We start from the raw sequence: 19,079 nt of genomic DNA on the forward strand, positions 1-19,079 counted from the left end.
TCCCTTCCCCCCTCCCCACACACCCTGAATTCTCTGTCAAGGGGATGGTGGCCTAGTATGAGTGCGCTGTGACCCATGTGCATGGTCCCCTAGGTTGGAGAGGGAGTTGAGGGGCGCCTTAGGAGGAGGCTTTGAGTGTAATACCACGCTCCCTCTGCCCCAAAGTGCTGTTGGATGCCCTGTACTAGTGGTGACTGGGAAGGTGTTTCAGTGAAAAGCTAAGTTACCTCCTCAGAAAAAAAACGGGTCATCAACTCTACCCAAGGCCAGCTCTCTATATAGAAGCTGAGCTCGGCCCCTAAGTCCTGTCTCAGCCTGGACAAGAGGGCCAGCAGGGTCACTGGTCCTGGCCTCAGAGGCCACTAGGCCTGGCCACTAGGCTCCAAGGGACCAGTAGTTCAGAAGGTACATCCCAGGACACTTGCTCAGGACCTGACAGGCTCCAGCTGGAGCTGGAGAGGGAAGCAGGGAGCCCCAGAGATGTCTTCAGAAGCTGAGGGTAGGAGGAGGCATTGAGCAGACGGGAAAGAGGAGTTTGGGGGGATGACCAGGGCTTCAGCCCCAGTTCTTGCCTTTTCCAGCCAGCCCCTGGTTCTTTACCCTGATTGTCAGAGTTAGCAGCCCTAGCCAACAGGTTGCTGCACGCCTACCACCAGGAGCCACAGGGGCAGTGCTGCCCCCTTTGCATAGATGTGGGACATTGAGCATATACACACACACACACACACACACACACACACACACACACACACACACACACACACACACACAGGAACTGGGACAGGATCACCCGCCTGACAGCCCCTAGAGCCTGTCCAAGGCTGGAGGGTGAGCTGCTTTCTTCACCAGCAGTAAGAAAGCCCACCAAGGCCTCACCAATAACCCACAAAGAGCCAGGCACTAGTGGCTCACTTCTGTCATCCTAGCTACTCAGGAGGCTGAGATCTGAAGATTACGGTCCAAGCCAGCCCGGGCAGGAAAGTCTGTGAGACTCGTATCTCCAATGAACTGCCAGAAAACTGGAAGTGGAGCTGTGACTCAAAGTGGTAGAGAGCTAGCCTTGAGCAAAAAATGCTCAGGGACAGCACCCAGGCCCTTGGCCCATGACTATGAAAAAAAAAATCCCTAAAGGACGGGCCCTCAGTGGTGTGGGCTGGGCTCCCTGGTGACCATCCAGGCAGGTCTTGGGCTACAGCAGGGGGTGAGGGTAGGTGGCTGCCAGCCTCACTCACCTCCCCGACAGCCTTCACAATGACGCCTTCGCAGCAGGGACAGGAGACCCCAGCCCTGTCCATGTCCCCGGAAACACAAGACACAAGAGGAAGGCCGCAGACAGCAAGACGCGAACAGGAGCACAAGGGTTGCGAAGCTTGACTAAATTCCACTGGTGAAAATATATAGATTTCTCTTTTTCTCCCCCTGTGGTCAAATATAGTTCATACATTGATTTTCTCAGCAAAGCTGTGACTGTTTCTAAGGAGGTGCTCCACGGCCGGGGAGCGCAGAGCACAGGAGGCTGGGTCCGCGGCTCGTCCTGGCCTCTTTGGATTCATTTTGTCCCTTGCCGGCTCTGTGGCACAACCCCAGTGTCCTATGGGGGCAGCCCCAGTGGCATCTGGGTTTGGTTCAGCTGGGGCTGGGGGTGCTCCCCACAAAGATGGCTGGTCTGAGGCTCCAGCCGGGGTGGGGGGAGCTTGGGAGGCACAAAGCGCGTGGCAAGGGGGGCGGGGCTCACGTCCCACGGATGGGCTGCCCACTGCCGGAGCATGCAAGTACCCCTCAGGAGGGCGCAGCAGAGGGGCAGAGCCTGCGTCAGTCAATGACTGTTGGGGCAGCAGGGGAGGGCAAGCAACCTTGGCAGACAGCTCAAGTAGCCCTGAGGCCAGAGGGGTGAGACGCCGGGTTCCAGCATCCCAAATTGGGCCTAGCCTCTGGCGAGTGGGTGGGCTGCCCAGACCGGGGCGGGGGGGGGGGAGTGGCCCTTGCGAGGGCAGAGAGCTCCCTTAGTAAACTAATCCTAGGCATTAAACAGCAGCTTTGCTGGGACTCATATGAGATCCCAGGGGAGGAGGGGACAGTGAACCTACCCAGCCTGGCTGGGAGTGGCATGGCAGGGTCCACCCACCCTGCCATGTCCTTTCTTGGGGACCCACTCCCAGGGCACCCTGCTTTCACCTGGACAGACATCATGGCTTCAGTGCTCCACCTGGAGATCCCCCACCCTCCTCTGGGGCAGGGGGGAGGGGGGCAGACAGGTTGCAGATTTAGGAACCCTCATCCCAGAAAGCAAGCAGGCACCCCAGTGGAGGTCCTCGGGATGGATGTGCACAGAGTTCCCCAGTGAACACAAGGTAACGCAGACGTGGGGCCCAGGCTGGAGAGTGCCGGGCAAGTCCCAGGGATAGTTATGGCCTCTGACTTTTCTAAGCAGCCGAGGCTTCCTGAGTCCAGCGCCTTCCAGACTGCATGCAAGGGCCTCCTCTCCTGAGGCAGAGGCCTCCTCCATGGGGCGGGGGGTGCTCCCCACAGTGGGCGGCTGGGGCTCTACATGTGCTCCCAGCACAGGGTGCCTTGGGCTTAGTGGCTAACAAGGGGAGACAGAGCCAACACACCACAAGCCAAGTAGAAAATGGATGGTGTGGAGAGCCTGGGAGGACAGACAGACAGACAGACACAGAAGCCACTCTACTCTGCGCCTCCTGCTCAGCATGTTTTTCCTCCAGCGTGTGTGTGTGTGTGTGTGTGTGTGTGTGTGTGTGTGTGTGTGTGTGTGTGTGGCGGCAGCTTCTGCATCTCAAGTGGGGAGAAGGCTTGTGGTGGGGCCAGAATATCGAGCCCAAGCCCAGAGGTTCCAGACCCTTCTCTGAGTCCTTGGGAACATGGCTGACTTCATCTGAGGAGCTAGTTCTGGCCCAGAAGCACAGCGGAGGGCAAGGGGGATGGCTTGAGAGAGCGGCCTGGTGCGGGGAGGGCATTGGCAGAGACGGCACAGGGAGTGGAGGGACCAGGATAAATACAGCCAGACTCCCTGAGCAAGACCCGGCCCGTCTGAAGAGCAGGGGGAACGGAGGGGCCAAGCCGGGGACCCCAGCAGCTTATGTCTCTGCCGTTCGTCCAAATGCTGTGCCTCCCTGCCTGGGGGCCTCCCTCGCCCTCCTTTCTCCCAAAGTTACAGGGTGCCTTTCCCAACTCCAATTTCCAGCCCGTGACACTGTTAATTTTTTTGGGAGGGGGAGAAGGGGAGCAAAAAATGAATTCAAACCCCAAACTAAATAAATAAGATGAAGCCCGTGGCGCTGTGGGAAGGGGAGAACGAACGGCATCACTACAATCAGTGGTCAGTGCTGGCCGGGCCGGGCGACCTCAGAGCTGGGAGCCGCCGGCCGCCGAGCTGGGGCCCGGCTGGCTGAGAGAGCGGCAGCTGATCCTGCGGATGGAGTGCAAGGCCACCGTGCAGCAGCCCCGCAGCAGGGAGCTGATGTTGTAAATGGGCTGGCCCTGGCGCCGCTGGGAGCGGCAGAGCCAGGCCACCGTGGGCACCGCGGGCACCACCACGGCCAACAGATCCACGATGTAGTGGCGGCTCCAGTAGCTCTTAGGCTCCTTCTCGGCGGTGGCCGCCGCGGCCTCATCTTCTTCCTCCACGGGGCACACCACGCTCACAGACGGCCCGGGGTTGGGGCTGGAGCCTGGCTGTGGATGGGCAGCGGGCCCTCGAGTGATGGGCTCTGAGGCTTCCGGCTCGTCCCCCACGGTCACCACCACCGCCGAGTTGGGGTCTCTGGGCTCGGGGGGGTGGGGATCCGGCTGCCAGCCCTCGGGGACCGTCCCACACCCCTGGGCCTGGCTCACTTTCTCCAGGATGGTGTGCAGGTCAGGCTGGTATTGAACCAAGTCTGTCTGGATGGCTCGTTCCTGCACGCAGCTGGCCTGCACGCCGGCCTCCATGCCACACAGAAGCTTCTCGTAGGTGTTGCTGGCAGGAAAGCGGGCCCCCAGGCTGAAAGAGCTGTGCAGCGAAGTCTCCTCGGGGCCACAGTCCACCCCGGATGACAGCAGGCTGCTGGCCTCCAGCCCATCCGTCCGGCTCAGGGTGTCGTCGGCAGCCGCGAAGCCACTGTCCGCGCCGTCCTCGGCGGAGGCGCTGGGGGGATCTCCGGGCTGGGGGTCGCCGCAGACGGCTGGGTCACTCAGCTTGGTGTAGGTGGAGCTGCGGGTGAGGGAGCGGGCAGGGGAGCCGCCGGCCGATTCCCCGGCGCCCTCCTCCTTGGCTGTGCCATTCTGGGCCACCTCCATGCTGTGTAGCAGCGTCTCCAGCTTCTTGTTCTGGATGTTGATGTCCACGAAGTACTTCTGCAGCCCCTTGTCCTTGTCCATCAGGTTGTTCTTGACCGTGTCGATGACCTGCTTGAGCTGCTTGATCTCCTTGCGGGCTTCCTTCAAGGCCAGCTGGGCCTCCACGCGGTGACACTCCTCCTCGATCCAGTCCTCCTGCATGCGCGACAGCTGCGTCTTCAGGTCATCGATCTCGGTGTCCCTGCCGGCAGAGAAGGTGCGCGCGCGGCTCAGAGCCTGGCCACCTGGCCACCACCTCGGGGAGGCAAGCAGAGGGGTAGCATGCCCATGGCTGTTCTGTGGTAGCTCACAGTTGGATGAGGAAGGACAGGAGGACAGACGCCTCTCCCCTGCCCCTCCTCTGCCCCTCCCCTTTATTTGTGTCAGTCATGGGGCTCAAACTCAGAGACTGGGCACTTTCCCTGAGCTTTTGTGCTCAAGGCTGTGCTTTACCACTCTGAGCCACAGTACCACTTCTGGTTTTCTGGTGTTTCATTGGAGATAAGAGCCTCACAGACTTTCCTGCCTCTCTTGCCCTTTTTTTCATCCCTACCAGGAGGGAAGAAAAATGGTAGTGGGACCTCCCCCTCCCGGGTCCTCAACCTCCCCCTGCAAGCAGATGCTTTAATCTTCACATTCATCATCCAGGGAAGAGATTGAACAGAGACCGAACAGATGGAGCAATGAAGTAGCTGTAAGAAATACATCTCATATAAAACTGGACATGAGACAAAAAAAAAAATCTTTGCTTTCTAGAAGGTGATGCGGCTGGATGGACACTGTGAAGCATGTCTGCAACCCTGGCTATGGCAAAGGTGGAGACTGGGAGGGTCACAGCCTAACGCCAGGCTGCGGGAGAGGGTATCAAAATGGCTCCCCTCTCCATAAGCAGAACAAGGATGGTGGGGCACACCTGTAGTTCCCAGCTTTTGCAGAAGGCAGAGGCAGGAGTGTTGGGGGAGGGGGACAGGGAGCCTATTTGAAAATAATGAAAGAAAAAGGATTGGGAGGGGGCATGACTCAAGTGGTACAACACCTGCCTGCCTAGCAAGTTCAAGGCCTTCAGATGCTGGGGAGCGAAGGGCAGGGCCTTCTACTAAAGCAGGCTGTGGCATTCTGAGTGGAATAATATTTGGTCAGTGACACCCCCCCCCCAGGAGAGAGTGATGAGATGAGAGAAAGGACCCCTTCCAGTGTTGGAGGTGAGGAGCTGATAACCCTACTCCATCCATAAGGATAAGAATTGGAAGAAGCCAAGGTGGCTCTCTTGTCCATGCCAGAACTTGCTTCTCTGTATCCATGTCAAGAGGAGAAGCTGAAAAGATGGTGGCGACAAGCAAAGCTGAGGTTGAGGGAGGGGGTCACCAGGCAGGGAGGCTGGGCAACAGGAAGATGGGGGTCCACAAATGTGGGAGCTTCTCTAAAGCCCTGAACTCTGGATGAGTGCAGGGGGGTACGGGGAGGGAGACGAGTTAGAACAAACACACCCTCAAGTCTGGAGGTGCAACGAGGGCAAGACAAGACAGAGCACAGACAGGCAGCAGGAAAGAAGAAAGATTGTGAGTGGTTCTTCACCCCAAACCAGAGACTCATGTTAATAAACTTTAAAAGGCCTGGACCTCCCTGAATTGTGTGTGTGTGTGTGTGTGTGTGTGTGTGTGTGTGTGCGCGCGCGTGCATATGTGCATGCCAATACTGGGGCTTGAACTCAGGGCCTGGGGGCTGTCCCTGAGCTTTTGTGCTCAAGGCTAGAGCTTTTTTACATGAGCCACAGTCCCACTTCTGGCTTTTTGGTGGTTAATTGGAGATAAGAGTCCTACAAACTTTCCTGTCGGAACTGGCTTTGAACTGGAAGCCTCAGATCTCAGCCTCCTGAGTAGCCTGGATTACAGGTGTGAGCCACCAACCCTGCCCAGCTTCACTGGGGGGATTTACAAGTTTGGCTATGACGGTCGCCATCTGGGCACCGCTGCTTGACATTCCACTTCCAGGAAGTAGACCTAGGAACTCCACTCCACAGCATGCTGGCCTTCACTGTGCCTCGCATCTCCTTCCTTGGACCAGCCAGCAATGGCTCCCAGCCCTGCTCAGGCCTGTGACCCACAGGACATGCCACTTGAAATGCATCATGAAAGATGAGTCTGCAGACAGAGGGAGAGGGAGCTGCGGCAGAGGCGCGGCCTCCGGAAGCGCACAGGTGGCAAAGCCTCTGGCATCCACCTGAGAGGGGAAGGCAGACTCAGGAGGGAGAGAAGGCCAAGAGTGAGGAGAAAGATGGGAAGACCACCCAGGGTCCTGCCAGGGTGACAGGCAGGGCAGGCAGGAACAAGGTGAAGGCGTGCCCACGGCAGGCTACCCTGCCAAACCACCCAGCACTGGGAGCCAATGGGCTGACCCAGACAAGAAGTGGGGAGACGGACACTTGGCCCCAAGGGACATTAGTGCAGAAGGCCAAGCAGAGCCTGGTCATCTTCAGGTAAATGACAGAAAATAGAAACAGAAGGGGAACCAGCAAGTGATAATGGGACTACACCACGATGCATACAGTTGTGTACTTTGGCCCTCTGCTCACCGGTCCTGGAGCCGGTCCTGCGTGTCCTTGAGCCGGGCCCTCAGGTGCCGGATGCACACCTCCTTCTGCTGCAGCGGAGTCAGATACTGCTCCGGCGTGGGGGGCTTGATGCCGTGATTGTCGCTGCAGAGTGTGTACTTCATGGAGCGCCTGCAAGTGGACACCTGTCAGGCTGGGGGAGGTGAAGGCAGGTGGGGCCAGGGGGGGCTGCTCCCCCAGGAGCAGGGGACTGCAGCCCTGCCAACCTCTCTGCCCATGAGCACTGGATGGCTCCAAGCCAGGCCTTCTGCACAGTGGTGCTCTTCTGAGCGGACCCCAGGGTGAGGAACACAAGGCTCTCTGGTGAGAAAAGACACATCCTAGGCACACGTGAGCCTGGCACCTGCCAAGTGCTTGCCTGGTGCCATCTGCACCGTCCTGGCCAGAGTGTGCCTTGCAGAGGGACAGTGGCTTCAGAAAGAAAGATTCGGTCCCCTGAACTGTCAGCCAGTCCCAGTAGCACTTGGAGCCGGGCTGCTGGTCCCCAGCCCACAGATAAGGATATGGGGCTGGAGAAAGGGAGGGAGGGAGGGCGGGCTCAAGGTGGTGTGGCGGGGGCAATGTTGGTGGGGGTTGAGGGTGGAGGGGACATGCTCTCTCCCCAAAGCTGAGAACCTGCATGGTCCAGGGGTGGAGAGAGCAGCTGTGTGTGTGCAGGGGCAGTGTCTCCTTACACACGGACATACTTTTCTATAGGCTATGCATTATGCCTGTATGTGCATCCATGTATGCATGTGCATGTACACACACACACGCACTCCAGGAATGGGGTAGGAGTCAGAAAGTCTGTGGATTCCCAGTCTGTGTGTATCTGCACAAACGTAGGTGTGCAAACACACACCTGTGGCTGTGCATCTCTATAATCTTCCTGCCACCCTTGTGAGCAAATCCCCTGGGCCAGGACACCAGCCTGTGTGCGCGTGCGCGCGCACGCACGCACACACACACACACACACACTCTGGGGCTCACTCTGTGAGCACACACAGGGACACCTGTTGGAACTCCTGTCCACCGACCTAGGTCCCATGGGTGGCAGCAAGCTGGGTGGTCTTTGCTCCCGGCAAGCCTGGCCCACCCGTGTGGGGAGAAGGAGGCTCTACCCAGAGTGCAGTGTGTGTGGAGGGACAGGCTTTCTGGCACCCCGATTCTACAACAGACTACAGCACAGGTGGCCCCACCCACAGCTTCCTGGCTGCTGGCTCTTCTGTTCCTTGAGAACTGCTTGGATCTTGGCTTCAAACCCAGGCGTGGTCCCACGCACTGAGGCTCAGGCCTGCCGGTGCTCTGTGCTGCTACAGGGGAGGGGGGCGCCTGGGCCTAGGGAGGCTGACACTTTGCAGGGATGGTGATACCAGGCCCTGGCTCATTTTCACGAACAGACAAGTTAAGGGCATTTTCAAAAGATATGTAGCTACTCAGGGGTCTGAGCTCAGAGGATCAAGGTTCAAAGCCAGCCTGGGCAAGAAAGTCCGCGAGGTTCTTATCTCCAATAAACTTCTTGGAAAAATATCTGGAAGTGGTACTGTGGCTCAAGTGGTAGAGTGCTAGCCTAGAGCATAAAGCTCAGGACCTGCACCCAAACCCTGAGTTCAAGCCCCAGGACTGGCAAAAAAAAAAAAAAGCTTTGTAGAAGTTGTCTGTCTGATATTTACCAAAGAACAAGTATTTGTAGATCATAAACTATAGATGACAACTTGGAGAAAGATCTGAAAAATCTGAAGAAACTGTTTTTTTCTATGTGTACTTGGAAAGCCCTGGGTTTTAGCTCAAGCTAAGTCATGCCCCTTTCCTTGGGCAAGGGGGAAGGGGTGCATGGAGGGGGGCATTTGGGCTTTCCTATCCACTCTAAGATATCTCTTTCCAGAAGAGAAGCAAGCCGCACAGCGGTCCTGTGCTGGCCCACTGGGGCTGTGGCTAGAGGGCACCGACCTGTGAGGAGTTAGGGGCCACTGCCCCAGTCTGGGGTGGAGCCAGGTGGCCGGAGGCAGTGCGGGGACAAGATGACTAAAACCAGGAAGAACTGAGGGAAAGCCAGTGCTGGAACTTCTCATAAAGAAGCTCTGAGTTCACGCTCAGTGCTGTGTCTCTTTGGCTTTCATGAGTACTGTTTCACAATATAACATGGAACATACATTTTCAGTTATTAGCTCTAGCTTTCTTAAAATATTATATCAAATTATATACATAATTGTATAAAATTTTTATACTTTATATATTTTTATAAATATACTTACATGTTATATATTCATATACAAGATTAACACACTATGTATTTGGCATATGTAATATATATAAATTATATATATATATTTAAAACTGAGAAAAGTGTTAGGCACTAGTGCCTCATGGCTGTAATCCTAGCTACTACTCAGGAGGCTGAGACTTAAGAGTCACAATTTTGAAGCCAGCCCAGGAAGGAAAATCCATGAGCCTCTTATCACCAATTAACCACCAAAAAGCCAGAAGTGGAGCTGTGGCTTAAATGGTAGCATACTAGCCTGTAGCAGAAAAACTCAGGAACAGCGCCTAGGCCCTGAGTTCAAGGCCCAGAATCAACACATCCATGCATGTGTACATGGTGCGTGTACACACACACCAGAGGAGATAAGCTACACTGCAATACTTCAAGGACATCAGTTATACCCTGAGAAGCCTGGCTGTTTGCAGTGAGGCCCTAAGAGAGCCGGCTGGCGGGCAGCTGTGGCGCCTGGGGCAGTCCCTTGTTGTGGCAAGGGGACCTTCCCAGAGAAGCCAGGTTCAGCCGGCAGTGGAGACTTGGCCAAGGGTTTCTAGGTACAAGATGGTTCAAAAGCCCACTCTTGGTGACTATCACTGTTGCCTTGGTTCACCCTTTATCCTTTCCCTTCCCTAACTCAGATACACATGTATACAGTGACAACAGTGATAAACCATAGGAAAGAAAAAAGAAATCGTTTCACATAGTACATTAAAAATAACAACAGGGAAAACCCTCTGGTTTCCGTTATCTTGGAGTTCATTTCGCTTCGCTTCATCTTATATGATTATAGGTCCATAGCTAAAAGGATAAAGGGCAAACCAGTACAACAGCGATATTCACAAGACTGTGTTGGCAATTAGCTGCACAGCTGGGGCGGGGAAGGTGGGAGAAAAACGAGGGAGGGGGTACCAAGTATGACAAGAAATATACTCACTAACTTATGTAACTGTAACCCTTCTGTACAGCACTCTGACAATAAAATTAAAATTAAAAAAATACTTGAAATGGTTAAAAAAAAAAGCCCACTGCTAATAAAAAAGTATGGGATGTTGCTGACTAAATACTTCTCAGAATCTAAGTTATCCTGGCCTTCTTTTGTCCCCAGGCTCTGGGGTGGGTTGGTTGCGGGCAGAATACTGGGGAATTCTGCAACTGCCTGCCCTCCACCATTCCTGTCCTGAGAACTGAGGCTGCAGCAGCTCCAGCTCTCACTGCTGGCAGATGACACCCCCTCTGCCAAGAGCTGCAGGAACTCCTTCCTGACAGCGCTCTGACCATGGAAACGCAGGCCAAATGCAGGCCAGCCATGGACATATCTTCTCTTGCTCTTAACCCTCTGGTCAGGTCAAAGGCCTCCTATGAAGGGCAGGGGGCCAGCACAATGTCACCCCCAGAACTCCAGGCGACTCACTCCTTTATACCCCAAGGGACAGGAAGTAGCCCTCAGAGACAGGAAGTGACCCTCAGAGACAAGAAGTGCCTAAATCCCAAACCCTGCTAGTCCCCATATTCCTTTCTCACCACCATTCCTGGTCTTCGGGGACCCCACAGCTCCCTTTCCCCCGCTACTCCAACCTGACCCTGCATGTCAGGTCTAGGTCCACTCAACCCATCACCACAACTCAGCCCACGCTGCCTTGGTAGGATACTCTGCTTTCCAAAACAGAGTCGCCTCTGCCATCCTCGCAGTGTCCCCGAGAAGAGCAAGCTGGCAAACAATGCCTTATCCACTTTGCCTTCTTCACCAGCAGAACCCCAGTTTTGTTTAGGGTGACACAGTACAGGAGGAAAATACAAATTCTCTGTCTGCATTAACTGGCTGAGATACTAGACAGTTGCATAATCCAGGGCCAGCTGGCCAGATGCAGGCAGAATTTCTCGGGGAGGGTGTACCGGCTCAGAGAAAAAGAGCCTCTAATAGGAGCTTTGGTCTTTGCTATCATCTTCCTTCCTAGAGGGCTGGCCTGATAGCTCGTGGTTTAGCTGGTGGTCACACAGAAACTGAGTGTGTACCAAGTCAGGATGGTCAGACACCATGCTGCTCCCTCCTCGCTTGAACACCAGGCTCCCGGGCAGCCAGGGCCAGGGCCAGGAAGGAGGGAGGGCCGGTTACCTGGGTGTGGGGCTGCTGTCGCTGCCCTTGCAGGAGCCAGAGTTGCTGCTGCTACTGAGGGAAGAGGTGCCGTAGGCGTCTCGCACGCTCACTGGTGGAGAGGTGCGCCTGGAGGCGGGGAGAAGAGGCAGCTGCTCATTCTGGCTGGCGGGCAGCTGTGGGCACTGGGCGAACACTGCCAGGCCGCTGCGGCCCAAAGTGCCCCCGCTGGGGGTCGCCGCAAGGTGAGGGCGAGAAGCAGACGGAGAGGGGATGCACAGACAAGGGTGACAGAACAGACAGTGGGAATCAAGATGGAAAGCAGGAGACTGGCCAACCTGGATCCCCAGGCACAAGAACACAGGCTCCATCTGCCCTTCCCATGGCCTCCACTTCCAGGGTCCCCCAGGGTCCAAGGGAGGAGGGGAAGCATAGGGACAGAGGAAAGGCCCACGGGGGTGAGGATCAAGTGGGGATGCGGGAAGCCCATTGACTGATTCATCCTCCTGACAGCTCTCCTATTATATTATTAGGCCCTTTACTGGTTCCTAGAGCAGGTGAGCTTAGCAAGCCCATTTTAAAGATGGGAAAATGAAGGATGTGATTGGCAAGCCATTAGCAGGTAGGACAGGGAGCCCACCCTTCCAACCACCCGGGGCACAAGGGTCTGAGCCCGGGGGAGACTCACCTGCGGGGTCCAGTGGAGGCCCGTCTGCTCCCCGGCAAGGACATGGCCATGAGGCTGCGGGTCCGGGTGAGGGGTGGGATAGACGGTGTCCCCGGGGCTGAGGAGAGAGGGCGAGTTGGGGGAGGCGCAGGGAGGGCCGGGCCGGGCCATGTCATCCTCTCGCTGGGGCCGCTGCCCGGCATGGCTTCTCCTCCGGCCCTTCCACAGGACACCCCAGACCAAGCGAGAGCCTGGCCGAGTCTGGCCAGGGCGGCCTGGGATGGACTTAGTGGGGTTGGTACACGGCTCTCGCCACCTGACTCCAGATCACGGTCGGCAAGAGTCTCGGGGGTGGCTGGAGGTCATCAGTCCAGTCTGACCCCAGATGACCAAAGGTGCCCTGAGGAGTCGGGGGGGGTGGGAGGAGACAAAGGCTCTGCCTACAGTCACAGGGGCGGTGGTCTTCGGCTTCTCCCTGGGCCCCTGCCCATCAGACCCTGCCTCCCGCCGTGCAGTCCTCCCTCCTCGGCAAGTGCTGCAGGCCAGAGGACGCCCGGAGCAGGGCCAGGACCCCCAGATCACACTGGCTTGGCTTCGTGGTGCATGACCTTCCCAGGTGGCGTGTGGCTCAGGACTTCCTGTCTACAAGGGAGACAAGACAGACCAACATACCAGCACACGTGTAGAGACATGGGACACACGCGAACATGAGGGGTACACAGCCTGCCATTCCGGGATGTGCCACGTAAGACCGAGAACATGCTCAAGCCCCTTGGCCCACAGGGCAGAACATGCAGCTGGGACCCCTGCCCTGGGCTGCGCACAGGCACACCCATGATGCAAATGCACATGCGCATTCTGGTACATTCCAGGAACATAGGGCACAGGCGATAGAGCCAATGAGGGTGAGAACCGGGGAGTGGAGGCCCTTCCAACTTGATGCTGGGGACCCTAGCCAGAAGTAGCAATGCCTAAATGGGTGGGTCAGTTCAGGCCACTGACTCCTTCAGCCTCTTTTGGGGAGGGGGACATGCTGGGACCTCTGCAGCGTGTCTAGATGGAGGAGGCCCTGTGCCAGGCCAGATTGTGGCTGGATGAGGCGGGAAGGGCTTTAGGTAAGGTAGAGGCCGGGCAATTTACCAGGGCCTGGTGGTCCCCAGCCAGCTCCTGAGACCCCTGGCTTTCTCCTTCCCTGCTCCTATCAGGGACTGCAGATGGTAGCCGGGGTTCCCCAAGCTTGGCTGTAGATGCTGTGCCCAGGAGTCCTCCCCTCCCCCCCATCCCCGCCACCCCCGGCTGTCCAAGCCCCATGCCAGGAGAGAAGCAGTTACACATCAGCCTCCATGCCACACACGTTACGTACATTATGTCACGGATGCCTCCCAACAACCCTATGAGGAAGTGCTGTGGTTAGTCCCCAGAGGCTGTGTTGGGGGCACCCAGGGCAAAGGGACAGGCCCAAGTCACCCCCAAGTGTGTGGCAGGGCCGGATCTGTCGAAGGGGCTGGAATCTGGGGCCCTTCCCCCTGCCTTCCCACCAGGGTCTCCCAGGAGCAGCGCTGCCTCCTGAGGGGACAAAGGCGCCACTGGGGTGGCCCGTTTCCTGGCTGCAACACAGAATGCAGCCTGTTCCTCTGGGGGACCTGGACACAGCCAGCATTGTCCACCTGGAGGTGTCGGGTGCCGGGCTGACACCACCCCAGTCACCTGAGCTGCTTGTCCAGCTTGGCCGTGCTGGACCTGTGGCAGGGAGGGGAGAGAGGTGTCCAGGAAAGACAGTGCCAACTCCGCAGCAGGGGCCATGGGCAGGCACGGGGGTGGGGCCAGCAATGCCCCTCACGCCTGGTTAGGGTGCCACAAATGGCTCATGGCCTCCTGGGTACGGGAGATTTGGGAGGGCATCAAAGATCGCCTGCTAGTGATTAACCGTCTCTGTGGTCAGGTGACCCTGCAAGGCACTTTTGTGTACCCGGACCCATAGCTGTGAACAGGCTCTGTGGTCACATGACTGCAGGGCAGCCTGCTTGTCCCTCTCCCTGGCCTCGGTGGCCCTCTTCCATGGTAACCCTCCCTGCGGGCCTCAGGGAGGCTGCAGGAGGAAGGCTGTGCCTTCAGGAGGCCTTCCCACAGAGGAAACACACACACACCCAGGCGGGCCTCCATGAAGCCAGCTCAAGTAGAGGAAAAGCCCAGGAAGAGCTCTGGGCCCAGGTTCCCGGGAGGCAGGCGAGATGCCAGGCTGGCTTATAGCTCCCGGTGGCCTTGATACAATGAAGGCTTTGTCCCCGCTGTCCCTGCTACTACCTTGCTTGGCAGCCCCGCGCCTCCTCCTCTTGAGTTCCCTCTTCCTTCCTCCCTGCCGCCAGGGGTGGGGGTGGGAATGGGGTGGCATTTGTACCTGGATGCGGATGACAGTCTCCAGGGAGGCCAGGACCCGCCATTCATTCAGGGAGGGGTGGAAGTGGCACTTCCCCGGCTGGCAGGAGACCTCGTGGGAGGGCCCCAGGCCCACAGGGAGCCACCTCTCCACATCCTACTATGAAGTCTCCCCGTTCACCCAGCACTTTCCCAGGTCCTCCCTCCCCTCTGGGGCTCAGGGAGGAGGCCGGTTGCCTTGGTGTTTGTCACCATGCCACCTGCTCAGCCTGGCATCCCACAGGCTGGTCCCCTGGGCAGCCACAGGCTCTTGCTTGGAATGGAGGCACGGAGGAGGTCATAGACTCCATCCCCTCCACTCAGAGGAAACCTGGCTCCTCCCCTCACCCTCCCTCCATCTCCTCATCCCACTCAGCCCATGGCAATCATGCTTTATCCAACCTCTGATTGGTGCCCCATAAGACCCAGTGTTTCTCGAGGGCCTACAGCAGGGAGCCATGCAGAAATTGGGTCAAACAGGCCTGTGCTCTAATCCCAAGTCCCGTCACCCTTGGGCTAGTCTGGCCACTACTCTGAGCTTTAGGACATATGCTGGAAAGCGGGGCTACGACACGCCCCGTGTGGTTACTGTGAGAATGACATAAAATGGTGCATGTACGAGGTGTGGGACAAGGGACACCCAAAAAACAGGAGTGGCCAGGATTCCAGAAGTAGGTCATTGCAATGGGATAGGACCTTCCCCACAGAAACCTCATCCAAGGCATTTTGGTGGCCTCGAGGGGGTCAGGAAAAGCATCTTCCAGCTGGGAAGTTGTACTGGGTCTTGAGGGATGAATAGGAGTTCACCAATGAAAGGGGAGGAGCTACATGGCCAGAAACAATGTGTAAGGCAACAGCAGGGCTGCTGGAAAGCACAGGAGCCTGCTGAGGGGGAGGGGCTGGTGGAGGGTAGGAGGAGGGGGTGCGTTAAGTCCCATGGAGCCACTGAAGCCAGGATCTTGGTGGGTGGGCATTAGGGGGCCACGGGTCCTAGTGATCTCCCACCTACAAGCGTCCTGACTCCCCCTGTCTCTCTGTGGTGACCCTCAGGACAGCCCTGTGAGTTTGCCCAGTCCTTGTGGCCAGGACCCCTTCCCTACCCTCTTGTCCCACAGTACAGGACTTCTCCATGGAGGATCTGTCCTGCAGCCTGTTCTTTCAGTCTTGTCCACTCAACAAGCCGCACCTGGGGCCGAAACTCAGGCGCAAGCCCCGGGAGGGGGGGGTGCAGGGGGAGGAAGGATTGCTTAGGACCAAACCTAACCTGTAACCCAACGGCCTGAGCCGCGCTCCACCAGGCATCTGGCAGGCTGGTCTTGCAGACTTCGGCACCTAATCCGCTCTGATCCCAGGCTTGTTCACAGAGCAGTGGCCCTCCCACAGGTGCGCCCAATGACTAGTGCACCCGAGTCTCAGTTTCCCTGTTTGTCAAATTAGGAAGCAGAATTCCTCCAAGGTACACTAAGTGTTCGAGTCCATCTATAAGGCATAGAGGGGCTCAGGTTGCGGTGGGGTGGGGTTCACCCAAGATTCCAGCTAAGCAAAGTTTCCCATAGGTCTACGCTGGCAATGACTTCTCTTCAAAGCATCAGCTACCAAGAAAACAGGAAAACAACTGAAAAATCCCAGGGAATGGAACAGTCTCTGCCTGAGGGCTGTGCAAGGCAATGCATTGTGGAGGGACTTAGGGGGGACCCTCTCCCCGCCAAGCCAACCCTGGATCGCCAACCACCACCCCCACCCCTTGCCTGTCAAACTGCAGAGCACTTAGATTGCAAATGCAGACAGAGGAGGCCACGGAAGACGGGCCTGGGTGGGTGTGTGCCAGCTACCACACTCTCCACCCACACTCTCCCTGGCTGAGGGAGCACCAACCAGGGGGGTTCAGCATGGAGACTAGGTCTTCAGACCACCCAGAGGGGCCTGGTTCTGGGCTGCTGAGGCCCAGGGCCTCTCTGGTTTCATTTGAGGAAGTTCCTCTGCTATCGGTTCTACCTGTGGGAAGTGGGAAGGCCAAAAGTGATGGCCATCTTGGTTGAATTGAGAAGCACCTGGGAGATCAGTGAAGCAAGATGCTGGAGGGAGCTGTGAGGGGTCTCTAGGGACAATGGACTAGGGAGGAACGATACCCCCAAAATGCGGGCAGTACCATCTCATGAGCTAGGATCTGAGAATAAGAAAGCCCCCCACCCGCTCTGTCTGTTTCCGCTTCCTGGCCACGTTAGTGTGAGCTGTACTATTTTACACACACACACACACACGCACACACACACACACCTTGGATAGATGAAACCTCTGAAAGTATGAACCCAAATAAGTGTCTACTCCTTTATTTTGCTCAGGTGTTGTGTTATTGCGCCCCAAACTGACTCACATGGAAGTCTGAAGGAAGACTTTTTGTTTTAGCCATACTGGGACTTGAACTCTGGGCCTTGAGCTTGCTAGGCAGGTGCTCTACCACTTGAACTATACCCTCATACTTTTTCTTTTCTTTTCTTTTTTTAGGTCCAAGACCAGGACTCAAGCTCAGTACCTGCCACATTTGCTCCCTGGCTAGTGGTCCACAAACATGAGCCGTGCCTCCAGCCTCCCTCAGCCCCTGTTTTTTACTTAGTTATTTGTCATGATCAGGGGAGGGAGTCTCAGGCCAGCCTTGAACTGCTATCCTCCTATGGGCACCTCCCACAAAGCTGGGATTACAGGTGTGTGCACCATCACATGTGTCCATGATTATTTCTTCTGAGTTTGGGGCTGAAGGCCTGGCTCCGTGGTAGAGGGCTTAACCTAGCATGCACAAAGCCCTGGGTTCTAGCTCCAGCATTACAATTTAGGGACAAACACGATGGGATACAGGTTAAACACCTATGTGATGTATACTGTGCACAATGAGGTAGGATTTCCTATCTGCTAGGATGGCCATGGAAAGACATCAGCATTGCCGGGGTTGTGGTGGGGAAGAGCTTGGCGGTGCCTTTAACAGTTACACAGAATGGCTGCCTGAGCCAGCAGCAGTTCACTTCCCAGTCTGCCCCCGAGACAACCAGTTGACACTCAAGCAAGAGCTGCGTAGGACTGATGGGAGCAGCATCCAAACAATGGCCAAGAGGCAGGGCCCAATCCTACCCACCACCACGGGAAGCCATGAACAGGGCGTGGGCTCTCTAATCCCTGGGAGACTTAACCAGCAAAAGGGATGAGGCACGGACGCGGGGACTGCATGGAGGAGCCTGATACCAAAGACCATACAGTGTGTAACTCCATTTCCCTAAAACACCCAGCACAGGTGACTCTGCAGAGATGGCACAGTGGCTGCTGAGGGGGCAGGGAAGAGGGAAAAGAAGATGGGGTAGGATTCCTTTTAGGGGGGATGAGGGGCCCCCGGTAGTATTGGTCACACAATTTGTGAATGTACAACTCAGAGTGGCCCAGCCAGTGGACTTTAAGGCATGTGAATTCTATCTCAATTAAAATATTTTTAATCTACAGAATACATAATGTACAGGAATCATTGCACCAAGGATACACATGGTCCAGAAAGGGGTAAGAAATGGCCCCAAATGGCTCGGCGAGTGGCAGCAGGGTGGGTGGGCCTAAGTGCCTCTGGGGTCTCCTGGCCCTGTGTTAGCCTAGAGCAGGCAGGTGGTGGTGGCTGCCCCTATCCAGGGTCCCTGCAGAGGAAAGCCAGGTAGCGACTACCCCATGTGACCCACAATCCTGAAGTTTTGGGGGCCACAAGAGTAACAAGGGGGCCAGATTGAGTGAGAAGGCTCCTGCAGCACGAAGGCCTCATGGTTCACTGGCCCTGCATAGGAGAAATGTCCACCTTCCCTGCCAGCCCCAAGGCACAGGGTGGGGAGTGGGGGGTGGGGGGTGGGGGGAGTGGGTCCCTGCACCCTGGGCCCCTCCTGCCTCCACAAAGCTGGGTGGCAGAAACAGGAGGCCAGTGCAGCACAGAGCAGCTCCCACGGAATTCCTCCTGTGTCGCCGCCCTTGCCACAGCAAGTCTGTCCCTGTTCCTCGAAGAAGCAGCGGCACAGGCAAAGGAGAAACTCCCATCAGAGGACAGCTGCCACGCACCCCCTCCATCCCCTGCAGCCCAGATCATGTGTGCATAAGGGTCTCCACTGAGACCCTCGCAGCTCCAAGCCACAGTCACGGCCTCTCTGGTGACGCTGGTCCTGGGATCTAAATCTCAGCTACCTTACGTGTTCAGTGGGAACCCCAGTCCCACCCTGCCTGGCTCTGGGGGACCCAACCAAGGAGGTATGTGGAGAGAACAGTCCTTGGGAAATGGGAGGCCTCATCACTTCTTGCTCAGGGCCTGGGCACTAGTCCTTGAGCTTTTGTGTTCAAGACTACCACTCTATTACTTGAACCATAGCTCTATTTCTAGTTTGGGTGGAGGGCAGTTTATTAGAGATAAGAGTCGTACAGACTTTTCTGTCTGGACTGGCTTTGAACCGAAATCCTCAGATCTTAGCCTCCTGAGAAGCTAAGATTATAAACAGTGCCACTGGCACTTGGTTCACTTCTTGCCTTTTGTGCTGGTCCTGGGGCTTGTGCTCCTGCTCAGCTTTTTTTTTTTTTCCTCATGGCTAATACTCTACCACTTGAGCCACAGCTCCACTTCTGGCTTTTTGAAAGTTACCTGGAGATAAGAGTTTCTTGGACTTTTCTGCCCAAGGGTTTTGAACCTCGATCCTTAGATCTCAGTCTCTG

General features: G+C 56.5%; 1 protein-coding gene across 6 annotated transcripts in view; it reads right to left on the reverse strand.

The window, feature by feature from the left end:
- Window positions 1-1,415: 1,415 nt before the first annotated feature.
- Window positions 1,416-19,079, reverse strand: part of Snph (syntaphilin) — a 35,306-nt gene continuing 17,642 nt past the window's right edge. Inside the window, exons 3-6 of one of the 6 annotated variants that reach the window (XM_048348937.1) lie at window positions 11,967-12,063; window positions 11,300-11,506; window positions 6,908-7,057; window positions 1,416-4,537 (exon numbers count right to left, since the gene is read on the reverse strand). In XM_048348937.1, coding sequence (XP_048204894.1) covers window positions 3,364-4,537; window positions 6,908-7,057; window positions 11,300-11,506; window positions 11,967-12,016 — 1,581 coding nt within the window. In that variant the 5' untranslated portion in view covers window positions 12,017-12,063 and the 3' untranslated portion in view covers window positions 1,416-3,363. Of the gene's footprint in view, window positions 4,538-6,907; window positions 7,058-11,299; window positions 11,507-11,966; window positions 12,588-19,079 lie in introns of all 6 variants that reach the window. The other 5 variants (XM_048348936.1, XM_048348935.1, XM_048348939.1 and 2 more) reach the window with 5 other exon arrangements.

The sequence above is a fragment of the Perognathus longimembris genome, chromosome 6 (assembly GCF_023159225.1).
Source record: "Perognathus longimembris pacificus isolate PPM17 chromosome 6, ASM2315922v1, whole genome shotgun sequence".
Lineage (NCBI taxonomy): Eukaryota > Metazoa > Chordata > Mammalia > Rodentia > Heteromyidae > Perognathus > Perognathus longimembris.